Source organism: Argopecten irradians, chromosome 9, assembly GCF_041381155.1.
Source record: "Argopecten irradians isolate NY chromosome 9, Ai_NY, whole genome shotgun sequence".
NCBI lineage: Eukaryota > Metazoa > Mollusca > Bivalvia > Pectinida > Pectinidae > Argopecten > Argopecten irradians.
Genome location: NC_091142.1, coordinates 8,491,620 through 8,506,952, shown reverse-complemented (window position 1 = coordinate 8,506,952; position 15,333 = coordinate 8,491,620). Strand labels below are relative to the sequence as shown.

Sequence of the window (15,333 nt, the reverse complement as noted above, 5' to 3'; positions counted from 1 at the left end):
TTCTGCTTTGTACGTCTCTTATCTTTAACTTACTGCACTCTTGCCGCAGAATACTGATTTGTTAAGACATGCATTTTTTAGTGTAATGTCATATTTTCAAAAAACACTAAAAATGATGACGTACCAATCAGTGCCTACAGCAAAGGGGAGATAACAAAATGTTTTATCATGGTGACAGCATCATAGTCGTTACAATGCAATGGCTTAACATTGTAGCTTAGTTAACATCGTAGGAACCAAAAGCAGTCGTTAATTGACAATTTTCATATTTTGAGCAGGGGTGTCTCATAGATTTTTTTTCTATTGCAGACGACGATGATCTACCAACTATTCTGCCTCCTAAGCGACGAAGAGTGAACTTGAAACAGGAAAACTTGAAGATGAAAACGACCGTCGATGACGTCGATAGACTCGTCCAAGAGTTCCCACGACACAACTGGTTGGAGAATAAGTACAAAAAAGAGGAAATCGTCGATACTCAGGATAAGGGTACAACATTAGAGTCAGGCTTCAATGAGATACCCAAACTGGACACGTCTGTTGATAGCGGGGTGGACACGGAGGTGTCCACAACTACAGCTGTGGGCGACATCCCCGTACCGCAACGTCAAATGGAAAGTTCACAAATCAGGTAAGAGATATCAAGTACTGTACAGTTATTAGATTTCACGGGTGTAAAATTTCGCGGTTTACTGTTCGAAGCTTACTAATGGGGGATTATTTTCGTGGATTACCTTTGTAGCCTTTGAAAATGTTATTCATCCGACAGACTGTTATTCTGTATTTGCATATTACAGAGTTATCTGCCCTTGCGGGTAGGTATTGATTGTGACGTCATGTGTTTTCGAGCTTAACGTCATACTTTTCGGAGAAAACGACGACGTGAATTGCGCTCACAAAATAATGACGTAACAATCGATACCTACCCGCAAGGTAGCTAACTCTGTAATATGCAAAGACGGAATATATAAAAATATGATTTTGATTTTTGCGAGGTATGAAATTTCACGAATTTGAATGAACCCGCGAATATTAGCAAATGTAAAGTATCAATGGTATCTCTCTAGCTTTAGGGAAGAGTCTTTCATTATTCTTCACGTGTTTTCATTTTTGAAAAGTCTTCTTGAATAGAGCTAGTACTTCTGAACATTGAAGCCATAAAGCTTTAGGATTTTAAAACTACATTCTCGATTCCAGATCGCATACAATAGTCATTTTATCTTGGGTACAAAACCCTCAATTTTGACGGTTTAGATTTTTAAATATAAACCTTCGATTCAGATAGCAGTAATAAATGTTAAAATGCATATCTTATATACTCCTCAAAATAAATATTTTCAAAGAACTTGATCGTATGAGTCAAATCCAAAATTTCAAGAAAACAGCTATTACAATATCCTCATTTCCGCTGTATACAGTGATGTATCTACCAGTTATTCCTGGTAAGGTTTACATTATCTTTATTCTTATAGCGAAAAGAAAACAAAAACTGATGTGGAGAGTAAATCGACAGACGAATACACGCCTCTGGATTTATGTATGAAGCCTCCGATAGGTAAAACAATATTAGCCAAAATTTCATATTTCGAGTGCCAACTATAGACATTTTTCTCTTTTTCTTGGACCATGTTTAAATTCAATTAAACTCAGAGAATATCATCACTAATGGTATACTTCGACTGTATCACAGTCTTCTGCAGCTGAATATAATAATAACATGTAGTTTCGATTTTCAGCTTTCAATCTGCAGCAGATTATATTTTTAAAAGCCCACTACCTTTCCGATTTTAATTTTCAAAATGGGAATGTAAAACAAGATCGAAGATTTTGTAAAGTCGCAAAAGTTACTAACTACCGTTAATACTACACTTATCATCATTTTTCTGGAAAAAAAAATGAAAAGAAATAAAATGTTAATTTCCATAACGTGGGACGTCTAATGTTTCCTGCAGTCGTCCTAAATATCGCGTGATAGTTGACTATTACTGCGCCAGACAGCAAAACAGCGAACTGAATCTCCACAGTCATCATATACTACACAGGAAATCTTGCATATGTTTGCTGTTACTTCATCTTATGTCGATATATATTTTCTTATGTTATTTATAATTTTAAGAAACATTTAAATTTTGCTTCGGAAAGGTAGAGGTACTTTAATATATCTCTTGTGTTAAATAATTTGACTCTTAAGAGTTTTAATGCAATCAGTATTTAATTGAATTAATCAAACATATCACAAATCGTTGATTTCAGTTCAGGTGGTTTGTGATGCTTGCTTTCTATACTTGTAAATGTTTATTTTTGTACAGATCGACAGAGAGAACTGTCAACACAGGAGGATCCTCGTCAGAAAAGTCCCACTCATGATCTTCATCAGAAGTCGTGCCATCGCGATATGGGAGATGATAAAGCTGACGAGGGCGAAAGTAATAATAAACGTTTACAAGGCAACACCGTGCAATTACCATGTAGTACGCCGTCCCCTGCCACGCCAGAGAATGTGGTCAATGCAAGCCCGGCACCTGTGACTACCGTTGTTACTGTATGTACATCAGTTAACTCAGTTTCTTCTACATCGACTGATTCTAGTCAGGCGATCGTCGGTCCATCAACCTCTTCCGTTAGTAGAGCTTCCGAGAGTCAGTTCAACAGCGTATTCAATAGGCATGCACAGAAAGTCACGTTGTCTCCTCAAACAAAAGCGCTTGACAAGGAAGTGTATAAACATTTAATAGAATATAGAATGATCCAAGAACGCGAAGCGCGAATGGCGAAAGAACGGGAGGATTTGATAAAGTTAAAGAATGAAAAAGCAAATTTGTTAAGACAGTTAGGTATCCAGAGAAAATCCCGTAATCTAAATGGTGGCAATTTGGGTAATCAGCCGGTAAGCGAAGGTACTCTCAATCTTTCACCAGCGTTATCACAAATGAAAAACGGAAAACACTCAAAACATCAGGCCGAATTACTAGGGAAAATCAACAACGCTTTGCGTAACAGACGCAGATATGCTTCCCCTCATTTTCCGGAGCAAGGCCTGACTGATGCAAAATGCACACCGGCGCCTGCTCATATGAACGTCAGAGAAAATATCGTAGAACTCAGTCACGAAATTGACATGTGTAAAGTAGAAAAACCAGCACATATTGACGGAACCGGCCCCTTCATGAAAAGAAAAGAACCTTTAACGAAGCCCCCTATTGAATATTCTACCAATAAACCACAGAAATTTGCGCCACCTCAGGCACATGGACAAACCCCATTCCAGAGTGCCGGCCAATTGATTTATCCATTGCCTTCATTTTTGGAACATAAGACGAAATTAAACCGAAATCTTCATTCTAAAATGGTAAAAGGGGGCGTCGTTTCGACAAACGCGGGATCGTCTCCCTCTCCGCAAAGTGTAAAGGGGACTTATGTTTCTGAACAACATAGTAAAGCAGTTTTTGTGTCGGATGATGTTCGCTCGAAAGTTCAAAGTGGAGAAATGCAACCAAGTTCTTCTCCTCAAACTTTGTCACAATTGGTAGAAGAAACGGTTAAGAATACTTCTGCAGGATCCTCGTGTGCAAGTCTCGAAACACAGACTATCCATCAATCATATATACCTGATAAGAATCAAGACACTGAAATGGTTGTCCAGCGAGAGTTAAATGAAGCTTTGGCAAAACGACAACGGTTGGATGATTCTGAAAATGCTACTCAAAAATCAAAAACACATACAGACCAATCAGTGACTCCAATCAACTGCCATATTGATCCACAACTTCTTAAAAGTATTGAAGAAAATGCACAATTAAAGATAAAAGAAGCAGAAAGGAAACAGCAACAATATGCAATGAGAGTTGGTCAACAACAACATCCACGTAACCGTATATCAAAAATGATTCGTAATCCGCAGCAGATTCAAAGTGAGTTAATTAAGCGGGAACAAAAACACAAACAACGTATGTTCCAAAAGGAACAACAGCAACAACAACGAATACAGCAACAACAGTTTACTGAGCGTGTGCAGCACCATATTCAGCAGCAGCAACAACAGCTGCAAAACCAGACTTTAAAAAATCAAACACGACAACATCAACAAACACATCAATCGCAGTCACAAGAGAATGTCGTAGTTCAGCAAAACAAATCTCAGCAGCAACATATCCAGTCCCAAGTCACACATGGCGCCATGGCTAGCTCTAGTCAGGGCCAGATTCCCCTTCACATGACATCGTCAACAGGACAGGCTCGTTTTATGACACCTTATGTGGGTCAAAATGTGAACCCAGTAATACAGACACAATTAGCCAATAGACTTCGAGTTCCAGTTAATGTCGCAAGCCAAAGTTCAAACAATGGTTTAGTTTCAACTGCGCAGTCTTATTTAGCTAGTACCCAGAATTCTTTGCTCGTGCTTCAGCGGCCTCCACTGACCACACAAACTGTACCACAGTCAGACAAGGGCGATCATACACAACGTGTACTCGTAGGAGCACGAACAGTTCCCCTGGCAACCACCGCGGGGACTGTTGTATACCCCAATGTGACTGGTACCTCGGACCAACGTTCAATTGTCCCAAAGCCAAGCGACAGTAGTAGCGACAATCGCTTCCCTATTGCTATCCAACAGGCAAATTCACGCGGACAAGTCCCGATACAACTGACTTCTGCCGCTAACAATAGATACCCAGTCGCTACAGGTATGTACAGTTGTTTTTATTGTATTACGATATTAATTGTTTTGTTCTATTCAATGACAACAAATGTAATTGTTTTGTAAACATTGACAGTCATTGCATTTTCATAACCCATAAAGTTTGTAAATAGACGCAACCAAGAGTAGTGATACATGCTAATACATGTTCATTGTGTTTTATGAATTATGCTCATCATCATGTTGAGTTAAGTAATATGTCTGCACTAATGGCACTGATGTGTAAACAAAATTAAAGGCGTTATAGATATGGAGTTCATTGCGTTCAATCGTACACAACATCTAAGTTCATGTATCCTTTGTAAAGTATTCACAGTCGTAACACAACATTTAAATCTGTACAATTGTACAATATTCACAGTTGTTTCACAACATCTAAAATCGTAGCTTGTTTTGCAAAATATCCAGTCATGAAAAGTGTTTCGATTAAAAATCACAAGAAAAACAATGGCAATAGAACGCCACCCTGAAGAACTCAACGTAGGGCAATGAAGTTCACAAAAGGATGTTGACTCGGTGTTTTTAAATTAGGGCCATTTCCGATTATATGCTTCCACTGGTTGGACATAGTTGTCCGTTTAAAAATTAAAGACGGACCTGGTGATTTGGTATTGTTTTCAAGCGAGCGTTGACAAAGCCTTCACAGGCCTGTATAAAACACTGCAGGTTTGTCAGGATTTATAAATGTACTTGAAATAATGACATAAATAAACGATCGAAGCGGATGTTACACTGAGTCGATATGCTATATATCGGACCTCGCGTATCTATGTATTATCCAATGAGAATAGTGGAAAACCAGAGCATGTCTAATATCTTTAAAGATAACGTTCAACGCTAGATATAAGTTTTCCAAAATGAACCTTATATGTTGATCGCCCTTGTAGGTCCCAAGCACATAAATACTCGACTAGACCATCCTAGTCGCGATACGTCACTACAGCAACAACATCAAAGGCAGTCAGCTGCTGGAGCCGAGGTGGTGTCCCGGATGCCGACAAGTGTACACGAGGCATTGCTTAACACGAATACCGGCAAAATAATGGTAAATAACCAGTTAATGTTAAACGATAGGTTACCACTAAATATATTCATTATTGTCGACCAATGACGTTCATGTTACAGATCATCTGTCTATGGTTTTAAATGTAATTTTCCTTGAAGAAAGCATTCTATTGGCTAAATCTCTCATTTATCAGCTCATAATGGAAAAAAAATGGCGTCATCATTTGTAACATCCTTTCTGATTGGCTGAGATGACGGCCTAATGATTTCATAGAAGTCCCAAAATGAATTTGGAATTTTGAAGAAATTATCTATTGTAGATTGAACTGTAAGGGTTGATATGAATATAGTTTTTTATGTTTTGTCCATAAAACATAAAAATTAAGCATACTCTCATCATAAACCGCTTCGTGGTTAATTTACTGGACACTCAGATTTTTATCCCCATAACATTAAAATATTCAAGTTAGCTCAGATTATTAACTATAGTTATTATAACTACAATTCGTTTTTAAGTGTTTTTTGTATATTGATAATTGTTAACAGAATTACAATCGAATGTCTACGACGACCGTTCAGCAGCAAGGCACGCGCTATGACATCCCCGTCACGTACGCCCCGAATGTTGTCATACAGCGGGACAACCCTCCACATCTCCAACAGATCAACGGTAACTGTAAAGTGTGTGGAAAGTCCGCCATGTTCCTGTGTTCCAGCTGTAAACAAGTCTGGTACTGTAGTCAGACATGTCAGGTACGAATATCTAAATTCTGTCAACGTTTAACTTCCGGTTACAACGTCCTAATTTTGTCAACTGTTCACTTCCGGTTACAACTTCTATATTCTGTCAACTTTTCACTTCCGGTAACAACTTCTAAATTCTGTCAACTTTCCACTTTCGGTAACAACTTCTAAATTCTGTTAACTTTTCACTTCCTATTACAACTTCTAAATTCTGTTAACTTTTCACTTCCGGTCGCAATTTATAAATTCTGTCAACATTTCAGATCCGGTCACAACTTCTAAATTCTGTCAACTTTTCATAAATTCTGCGCGAGTTTTACATCCAGCTGAAATGTCTTAATTGCAGTTGTATTTAAAGAAAAAAACCGATTTCCAAATGATTTTCTAAAACAGCTTAAAGTACACTTTGATACAGTTTCACTTCTACCATTCTCAATGTTCTAGGAGTTACTATCACTATCGTTACATCCACCGCATGCTGGATATTGTCATAGTAAAACTGAAGGAAAAATCGAACAATCACAGATTAGTAGAGACTTCTCGCCTTCAAAAGCCATACAAAAATACCGTTGTTAAATTTGATTTATAAATACTGTCTGTTTCATCTGTTGTTGCATTCAGAGACTTCTTTGTTGCTATGACATAGTTCTGTTCCCAGTTCCAGTTCTGAAATACTTTCCTGCGGTGACTTTAGTGTTAAGGAATTTCTCAAATCCAAGGACTGTTTTTGAGACTGGGTCCATGGTTTGATATTATAGTGAAAGTAACCTCTAGATATAATTTGCTGCTAAATGAATAATAGCATTTTCAATATACATGTCTGTATTTCATATAAATTATATTTAAGTAGGCGATAAAATTAATCATAAAGTCACCTATCAGCTCTGTTGCTATATCTCAGTTTTATTTTATTTTATTAATAATGATATTTTTGTTTATTTTTTCCAGCTAAACCACTGGGTTTCACATTCACACGAATGCAAATCCTGACCAAGGACCAAGAAAACAGAGAAAAAACACATCTAAACAATTCTAGGGTTTAAAAAGAGTAAAGCACATTATCATTACAAAGAAAGTTTGAAAATGAGGAGTTAACATTCATTTCTGTTAAGTACCAATCGCATATCTGCTTAAAGTCGATAGACTATTTATAATGAATTTTGAGTGATACACAACCTCTATATTGCACTAATTAATCACCCCTCTGTATTAGACTTTTCGTTCCTCCGTATGAGACACTTCGTCCTGCTATATAATACGAATCGTCTCGCCGTATAAAACTATTCCCCCGCTGTAGAAGACTATTCGTCCCATGTATAAGACTAATCGTCCCGCTGTGTAAGACTATTCGTCCATCTGCATATGGACTAATAGCCATTTTATTCTCTGGTCCAATACCAATGCTTACTTTCACCGAAACATGAAGTGTTTTGTTGTAAAATACCACCTCTGGTTTATTTATGAATTTACGATTTCTATTTAATTTTTACATTGTTACGTAATTAGGATATTTCCATTGTTATATGATATAGCCTTGTGTTACATGATCGACTTCGGCAGCTTTGAAAGTGCTTCCCATGTATAGGGAACTGTGACAAACCAGTGCTATTGATGTTTGAATTACCGACTTACATAGTAATTTATATATACAATGTAGACATTAGCCATGCATCATTGACATTTGTACATGTTGTTGGGAAATAATGCATGGTTTTACAAAGCGCATTTTTATTGCTTGAGCGATGATTTTCATTATGTTTATAACATAACAACTATATCATCTACAGACATTCATGGTGCAGCGGTGTACAGCAACGAAAAACCACCGATAAGAGATTCAGACTTTGGAACCTTTGAGTGCTCATTTAAAGTCCTCAGTCTTACAACGAGGTCAACTACCTATGAAAAAGACAAACGCAACTAGATTGTGTATTAGTATAAAAAAATACAGAAAATCTTAAACACAGAAATGACAGTGGAATTGTATACACAATAGTTAGTCTCTGGCCAACTAATCAATATTTAGTCAAATCATTTTCCATTTTGAAAAAAAAGACATTTTTGTTGTTACATATATCATTTATTTTTATTTTGTACTAGTATCAAATTTGCTATGTCAATTTGTAAATATTCTTTAATTAGGAAACAGATGTGTGACTGGAATAGGGAGTTTTTTGTTATGTATTTGTGATAAGTGCCTAATTAACAACTAACTATTTTACACACTGACACAAATATATATATATATACATGTCCTATTTAAATATTTTGCTGTTTTTTGAAGCTCAATTTTGTGACGTGCCTTTGATTTTGTAAGAAGTGTTTATCTTAAAATCTGTAAAACAGAGTATTATTGATGTTTTAATATTTTATAGTAGTGCCTGTCTATAATAGCGTATTCCACAAGTACAACGTCATTAGGATGAACAAAGTCCTTTTCATATTTAACATTCTTTTATTTTATCATTTCATTCATTAACTTATTTAAAACAATGGTATGGAAACCATGACAACGGAATAAATTATAGATTACTTATTAGATTTGCATATGTGTGCATATATGCATACGTGTGTGCTTGACTTCGTACGTGTGTGTTGGGGTGTTGAGTGTGTGTGTGTATGTGTGTGCATTTAGATATAAATGGTATATGTGTATCTGATGTATTTTGGGCATTATCTTATCATTGTGTTCATGCTAGCTAACAGTGTTAAATGTTTATTATCTTCCTTGTAACAGGTATTCTAATTGGCTTAAAAATCATATTATCAGACCATAACATAAAAATGACATCGCCTTTTACAACGTCGCATTTGATTGGTTGATGCGGCAGCGTAATAATTTGTTAGAGAAAAGAGTCCACTAATTAAAGTGGAATCATAGTAAAAATATTAAATTATAAGAATTTATTTGAATATATTTTATGTTATGAAGATATAACACAAAAATCTAAATATACTCTAATCATAAAACAATGCAATTCGCAGTTAAGTTACAGTACACTCAGATTTTTGCGCTATAACTTCATAATATAAACATATATTCAAGTTAATCCTGACGTAGGTATACTGAAACACGGTAGACATTCTGATCACCACATGCAAATGTACGAAGAAGGGATGTGCGATAGCTCCATCTCGCATTTCGGTAGGTTATCCTGAGAATTCAAACAACCATTGGATTGTATTCTTGTTGGTGTTCAGGTGATATTAGAGCTCATAAGCTCGATAGCATCTTTCTTTTTAAATCAACATATCACCAATATTCGTTAAAAATTGAAATGTTACGATTTGAGGTAATGTACTAAGTACAACATTGAGCATTGTCATTCAAGAAGAAAAATCTTAATATCATAGCTTCCATACGAGCGCGGGCTATGTAACCCTTGACTGAAAAATTCATTTATCAAATTAGAAAAATACGTGTATCAAACTAAGAATCAGATGCTCGTAATGACACCAATGCAAGCTCCAAAATATTAGCAGGTAAATGCTAAGTGGGTTGATCACTATTGCCAGTTGTGTTTAGATGAAGCATCTCTCTATGCCATTGAAAAACTGTCAAAACTCGAATCATCCTGAAATCTGTAGCCAAACAAAATACTCTCTAATTGTGTAGGGTTTTGCCAAGGTTTGGGACTATCTATTCATGTATAAGATTTTGCCAAGGTTTGGGACTATCTGTACATGTATAAGATTTTGCCAAGGTTTGGGACTATCTGTACATGTATAAGATTTTGCCAAGGTTTGGGACTATCTGTACATGTATAAGATTTTGCCAAGGTTTGGGACTATCTGTACATGTATAAAAGTTTGCCAAGGTTTGGGACTATCTGTACATGTATAAAAGTTTGCCAAGGTTTGGGACAATCTGTATATGAATAATATTTTACCAATGTGTGGGACTATCTATACATGTACAAAATTTCGCTTAGGTTTGAGCCAATCTATACACGTGTAAGGTTTTGCCGAGGTTTATGACGATATGTGCATATATAAGGTATTGCCAAGGTTTGAGACTATCTTTACATGTATAAGATTTGTCCTAATCAGGTGTACGTAGATAATGTCCGCGGCCAGGTGTTGGGATTGTACTTGACAATTGATAGCATTTTATTATCAGCAGTTCAGCTGTTCCTGACTACGAAGACTATTGTGCATATGCTATCTTATTTACATACATTATTTAATTCTGAAAATTATCTTCTATTTGTTTGTATTGGAATATGTTTCATCGAAATATATTATATGCAAATGTCGATAGATAATTAAAAATAGTAAATAAATAAATATTATATAATAATATTAGAAAATCTCTTACTTATAACAAAGCATTTTTCTCGGTTTGAAAGTGTTGCAATGTTTGTGGATGTACGATAAAAATAGTAAAGGTGCCATTCTTTTAACAAAATGGCGTCAGATATTGGATTTGTGTTTTGATGGCTATAACATGACATACAAAAATCTTTGTAAGACAGACTTATCAACTACCAACAAGTACTGACACGTACTCTTTATATCCCATTTCTTAATATAGGATTTTTCAATTTGTGATTCAAGAAACTAGAAATGACTATATAATTACGTGGAGGTTTGTTATTTATGATATATGTATATTATGGCTTGCTATAATCAAATTAATCATCGATATTGTCTTTATAGCCGTGTAACCGTTTTTTTAACTACCATTTGTACTTTGTTATACTTAAACCAGATAAACTGATATAAAACTAAATAAAAAGAAATCAGTTTACTATAAAAACTACGTCTTGTTCAGTTTTGGAAACAACCATATAACACTTTAAAAAGAAAGAATATAATTCTGTGGATTCGTTGAGTGGAAGCTAATGTTACTAAAAAGCTAAACCATTTTCGCCAAAGGAATGCACAATCAGTAGTCGACATTTTTCTCCATTGAACTCAGAAATCCAAACAAAAGAATACAAAATCAGTATTCAACTTTCCTCCCTTGAATATAGAAAATAAAATAAAAAAAAAAAAAAAAAAAAAAAAAAAAAAAAAAAAAAAAAAAAAAAAAAAAAAACAACAACAACATGTATTCGACCTCAAACACTCTGGAACACAGTACATGTATATCTAAACAAAAGACACGATCAGTATTAAACTTTTAGCTCCATTGAACACGGTAAATCACAAAAGAACACAGGATCAGTTTTCGACTCAATTCTTCCTTGAACAAACATAGAACAAATCTAAACAAGAAGAATACACGATCAGTGTTTGACTCTTTTCTCCGTTGAGCACTTTAAAGTTGTATGGTCTATAACTTTCACTCTTTTTGTCATAGTGAAAACTGTTAAAGTGTTATACATATTTTCTCTGTCTGTCTGAGTTTTAAACTTTCTAGTTTTACCACTTTTTATAAAGTTGCGAACATCGTCGCGACAATCTCGAAGTAAAACGAGAGTTGTGAAACCAAGAGAAAATGTCAGCAATTTTTCATAAACAAAACATGTGGTCGACCTCAGCAGACTGGATCCATTAATAAAATAATACACGCACATTACAATATTTGATAAACACAATATTTTACGGCAATGTGTAAATTGGATCATACCAGTATGATTTGCTCTTATAAGCCAGAAGGAAAACGTAAACGTAACACCCGAAGTACCTGAACATAGCGTTTATTCAAGGCGCTTTATTCAAAACCAGGAATATATGATCCCTAAATTTCTGCTCTCTTATAGGCTGACATATGTTTTTTGGGATTTAAATCATCAAGTTACATGTCAATGTTTAAATTTCAAATGTTTAAGTTACATATCGTTACAGTGAAATTAGCAGCAATATAACTTTAAGTCTTGCTACTTTCATCGGCTTGTTCAACGTCCAGATTCGTTGGTTTCTCAGTTTACTGGGCTACCTCCACTCTTTAGCAGATGTGATCCGCTAAGGGAGACTTCACATCAGACCTCTCTAGATGTTCCGCCTCGGGAAATGGATCCGTACCATCAGTGAAAGGGAAACATAGCTTCCTCTCCCCTATTGACAAGGTTATCCCGTGGTTGCTTGGGAAAAGATAACTCACTTGTATCGGGGTAGGGAAAAGACAGCTCACACGCGCTTTAGCAATGTTTCTAAAAACTGCATTTTCATAATGTTTCGTGAAAGTATGGGAGAAAAAAAGAATAAAACATGGGTCTATCAAGCGGAGAGGGATATCTCCACCCTCAGCAAGCCTCGGGTTGACCAGCCAAAATCTTTCGCTCGAGTGGAAATGAGTCGGAGTAGTAGTCTAGGGAACATATTTCCGAGCGCATTAATGTGCTGGAGATGATATCGCTTCTGATGGCTCTGCAGCATTACCGGAAGTTCTGCATTCCAAGGTGGCTGATGTAGCTTTGGTCAATTCTACAGATGTCGCGTATCTGACAGATATTCTCTCCAGGCGTCACCAGTCGGTTCTGACAGAATCGCAGTTTAATCTCTTTATCGTCGATGGCATTTGTCAAGTGTGGGACAGGTCTTACATAGACCTTTTCGCCACTTCCCTGAACAAGCATTAGATTCAAAGGCTTGGGATGTAGGCGCCCTATCTCTGGACTGGGAGGGGGATGCATGCTAATACATTCCTCCCATTCGACCTGGTTTGCAGGGTTCTTTAAAATTTGGAAGTACTATTGCTCCCTCCTTCTGATAGCACCACTGTGGCCGAGAGAGTCCTGTTTCCAAAGCGCTCTTGTCGTTTCTGATGGATGTTCCTGTAGTTATCTCACCCAAAACCAATTTTCTGCGCTAGCCTCGTCCAAGACGATTTATTCAAGATGTGAAATCCTCCACCTCACGTCGAAGCAATCTCTGGAAGCCTCGCTTAGGCAGGATTTTCTCCAAATGCGTCAACTAGCATTGCCCGATCAATAAGATAGCCGTCTTCTGTCGTCTACCAGTCACACTGAATGATCTTCTTTGATAGGTATATCGTCAGGAAGATTGATTCGGTCAAGGCCTCTGTCCATCTGATAGCAGATTTTCTTCATTTTTTGTTTAAGGAACGTAATCTTGCCTATGGTACTATTGCGGGCTATCACACAGCTATTGCCAATTTGCTGTTTTTTCATGGTGGACTAGAGATAGGTTCTTCCACTTCTTTGTCGTTAGGCCTAGGATTATGCAATTAGCTGCACAGTGGAACCTAGCGCTTAGGTCTTCATAACGTTTTTTTTTTAACTTTTAAGATTGTCTTCCCGTTTGCTCTTGCCTTATGTCGTAGGAGGAGTGATACCCATACCTTGTTAATTCTGACATCTGTTTGACTCTGCTGTTTTCCTCCGCTCCAATCCTGCCATTTCTCTCCAATTTCCATCAGGATTCCTTCCCTGAAATTCTCGATTGGGTATAAGGAGGATCATTGTTTCTTATTCCCGTCGGGCGCTTAGGTTTAAACAGTTTCTGAAACCAAAAAAGGGTGAGGTATTCGATTTTTGCCTATCACACAGGTCAGCATGATGTCGCCTGTCAGTCCATCTCCGAATATATAAGTCAGGTTTTCAGGATTGCCTGTGAGCAGTCTAATGATCAGTCTCGGGCGAAATGCAAAGAGAGGGGTCATGGTAATTGTGCCTGCTGCATTTTGGCGTGGTCAGTCACTGACTTTTACCTGCAGTTCCTCTCCTCCCATTGTGATGGATTGTTTTTTTAAAGCTCTATGTCCCATTCCCTGCAAGCGTATCCTTAAAGTAAATGTTGCAGAACAAACAGATTATGTTAACAGATAATATACAATAGAATACAGGTTTTTGTTCTTTTATCTTTAGACACTTTATAATAGAAATCACAGTCAGTATTCGGCCTAATATCAAGTGTGGGGCTTTGAGGTCCATATGATGTTATACCACCTTGGTAGATTTATTTAATGACCGACGGCGTAATCCAAAGACATTGTTTTAAATTCTACCAGGGAGGTATTAAACCATATGGACCAAATCAAAGGTCATGAATTTTCTATATTAGATATGTAATTTCTTTGACAAAGGTTAAAAGTATTATCTGGTGTGCATATTTATTACAAGGAAAAAAACGATGGTCATAGGACGCCACCATGAAGAACTCAACGTAGGGGCAATGAAACTCACAGAATTATTGACTCTGTGTTTCTAAAAATGGAAACACCGAGTTGATACGCTATATATTGAACTTCACTTTGACCATGTATAAGGCAATATTTACATTTTCACAGTGCTTCGTCTCAATGAAACAAGTAAAATCCGATCACTTAATTTCTCATTGAACATGCTTGGTCACGCGCTGACCTCTGACCGGCGAGAGAATACATTTTGACATATTTTACAATGTGACTTAGTTTTACGCCGCTTTAGTTTTAAATGAACTTTCTGCGACGAGAACTATGGTAATATCATTGTACATTTATGAACAGAGACAGAAATGCTTAAAAAAGATATCAGAAATTGCCAGAACCATGCAGATAAATTATAAGAATACACATACTTTGATGAAATGCTGACTTAGGCTCGAGCCCCCTCTTCCCCTTCCACGGAAAAATGCAGAAAATACCCAATGCAGTGATGTTCACCACACCTCTACGTAGGCATAATCGAACGAGAATCATTACGGTAATGGACAGTACAATAGGCATACGATGACATACATACAAATTATAATCAGACTAAATTCGTTGACATAAGGCTTAACATCCATTATCAACGAAACTATTCCGTGAATGTCAGTGGAGGGTTGTTGGAAACCGCCAATATTTCAAATAGATGTTTCTCTTACTATTTTGATAATTTGAATCCCAGAACTCCAGCTGACAATGGAGTTATCTGATATGAATAAAATAGAATTATCTCAGTAATCTGCGACTTATCTCACATCTTATACATTTTATTGAGCTCCAAAAGCAT

At 36.5% G+C, this 15,333-nt stretch overlaps 1 protein-coding gene across 4 annotated transcripts in view; it reads left to right on the top strand.

Annotated features, from left to right (window-relative positions):
• Positions 1–11,501, top strand: part of LOC138331320 (serine-rich adhesin for platelets-like) — a 34,407-nt gene extending 22,906 nt beyond the window's left edge. For all 4 annotated transcript variants that reach the window (XM_069278854.1, XM_069278857.1, XM_069278855.1 and 1 more), the window contains exons 3-8: positions 310–631; positions 1,473–1,555; positions 2,310–4,688; positions 5,590–5,747; positions 6,254–6,460; positions 7,400–11,501. In XM_069278854.1, the coding sequence (XP_069134955.1) occupies positions 310–631; positions 1,473–1,555; positions 2,310–4,688; positions 5,590–5,747; positions 6,254–6,460; positions 7,400–7,441 (3,191 nt within the window). In that variant the 3' untranslated portion in view covers positions 7,442–11,501. The remainder of the gene's footprint in view (positions 1–309; positions 632–1,472; positions 1,556–2,309; positions 4,689–5,589; positions 5,748–6,253; positions 6,461–7,399) is intronic.
• Positions 11,502–15,333: the final 3,832 nt, after the last annotated feature.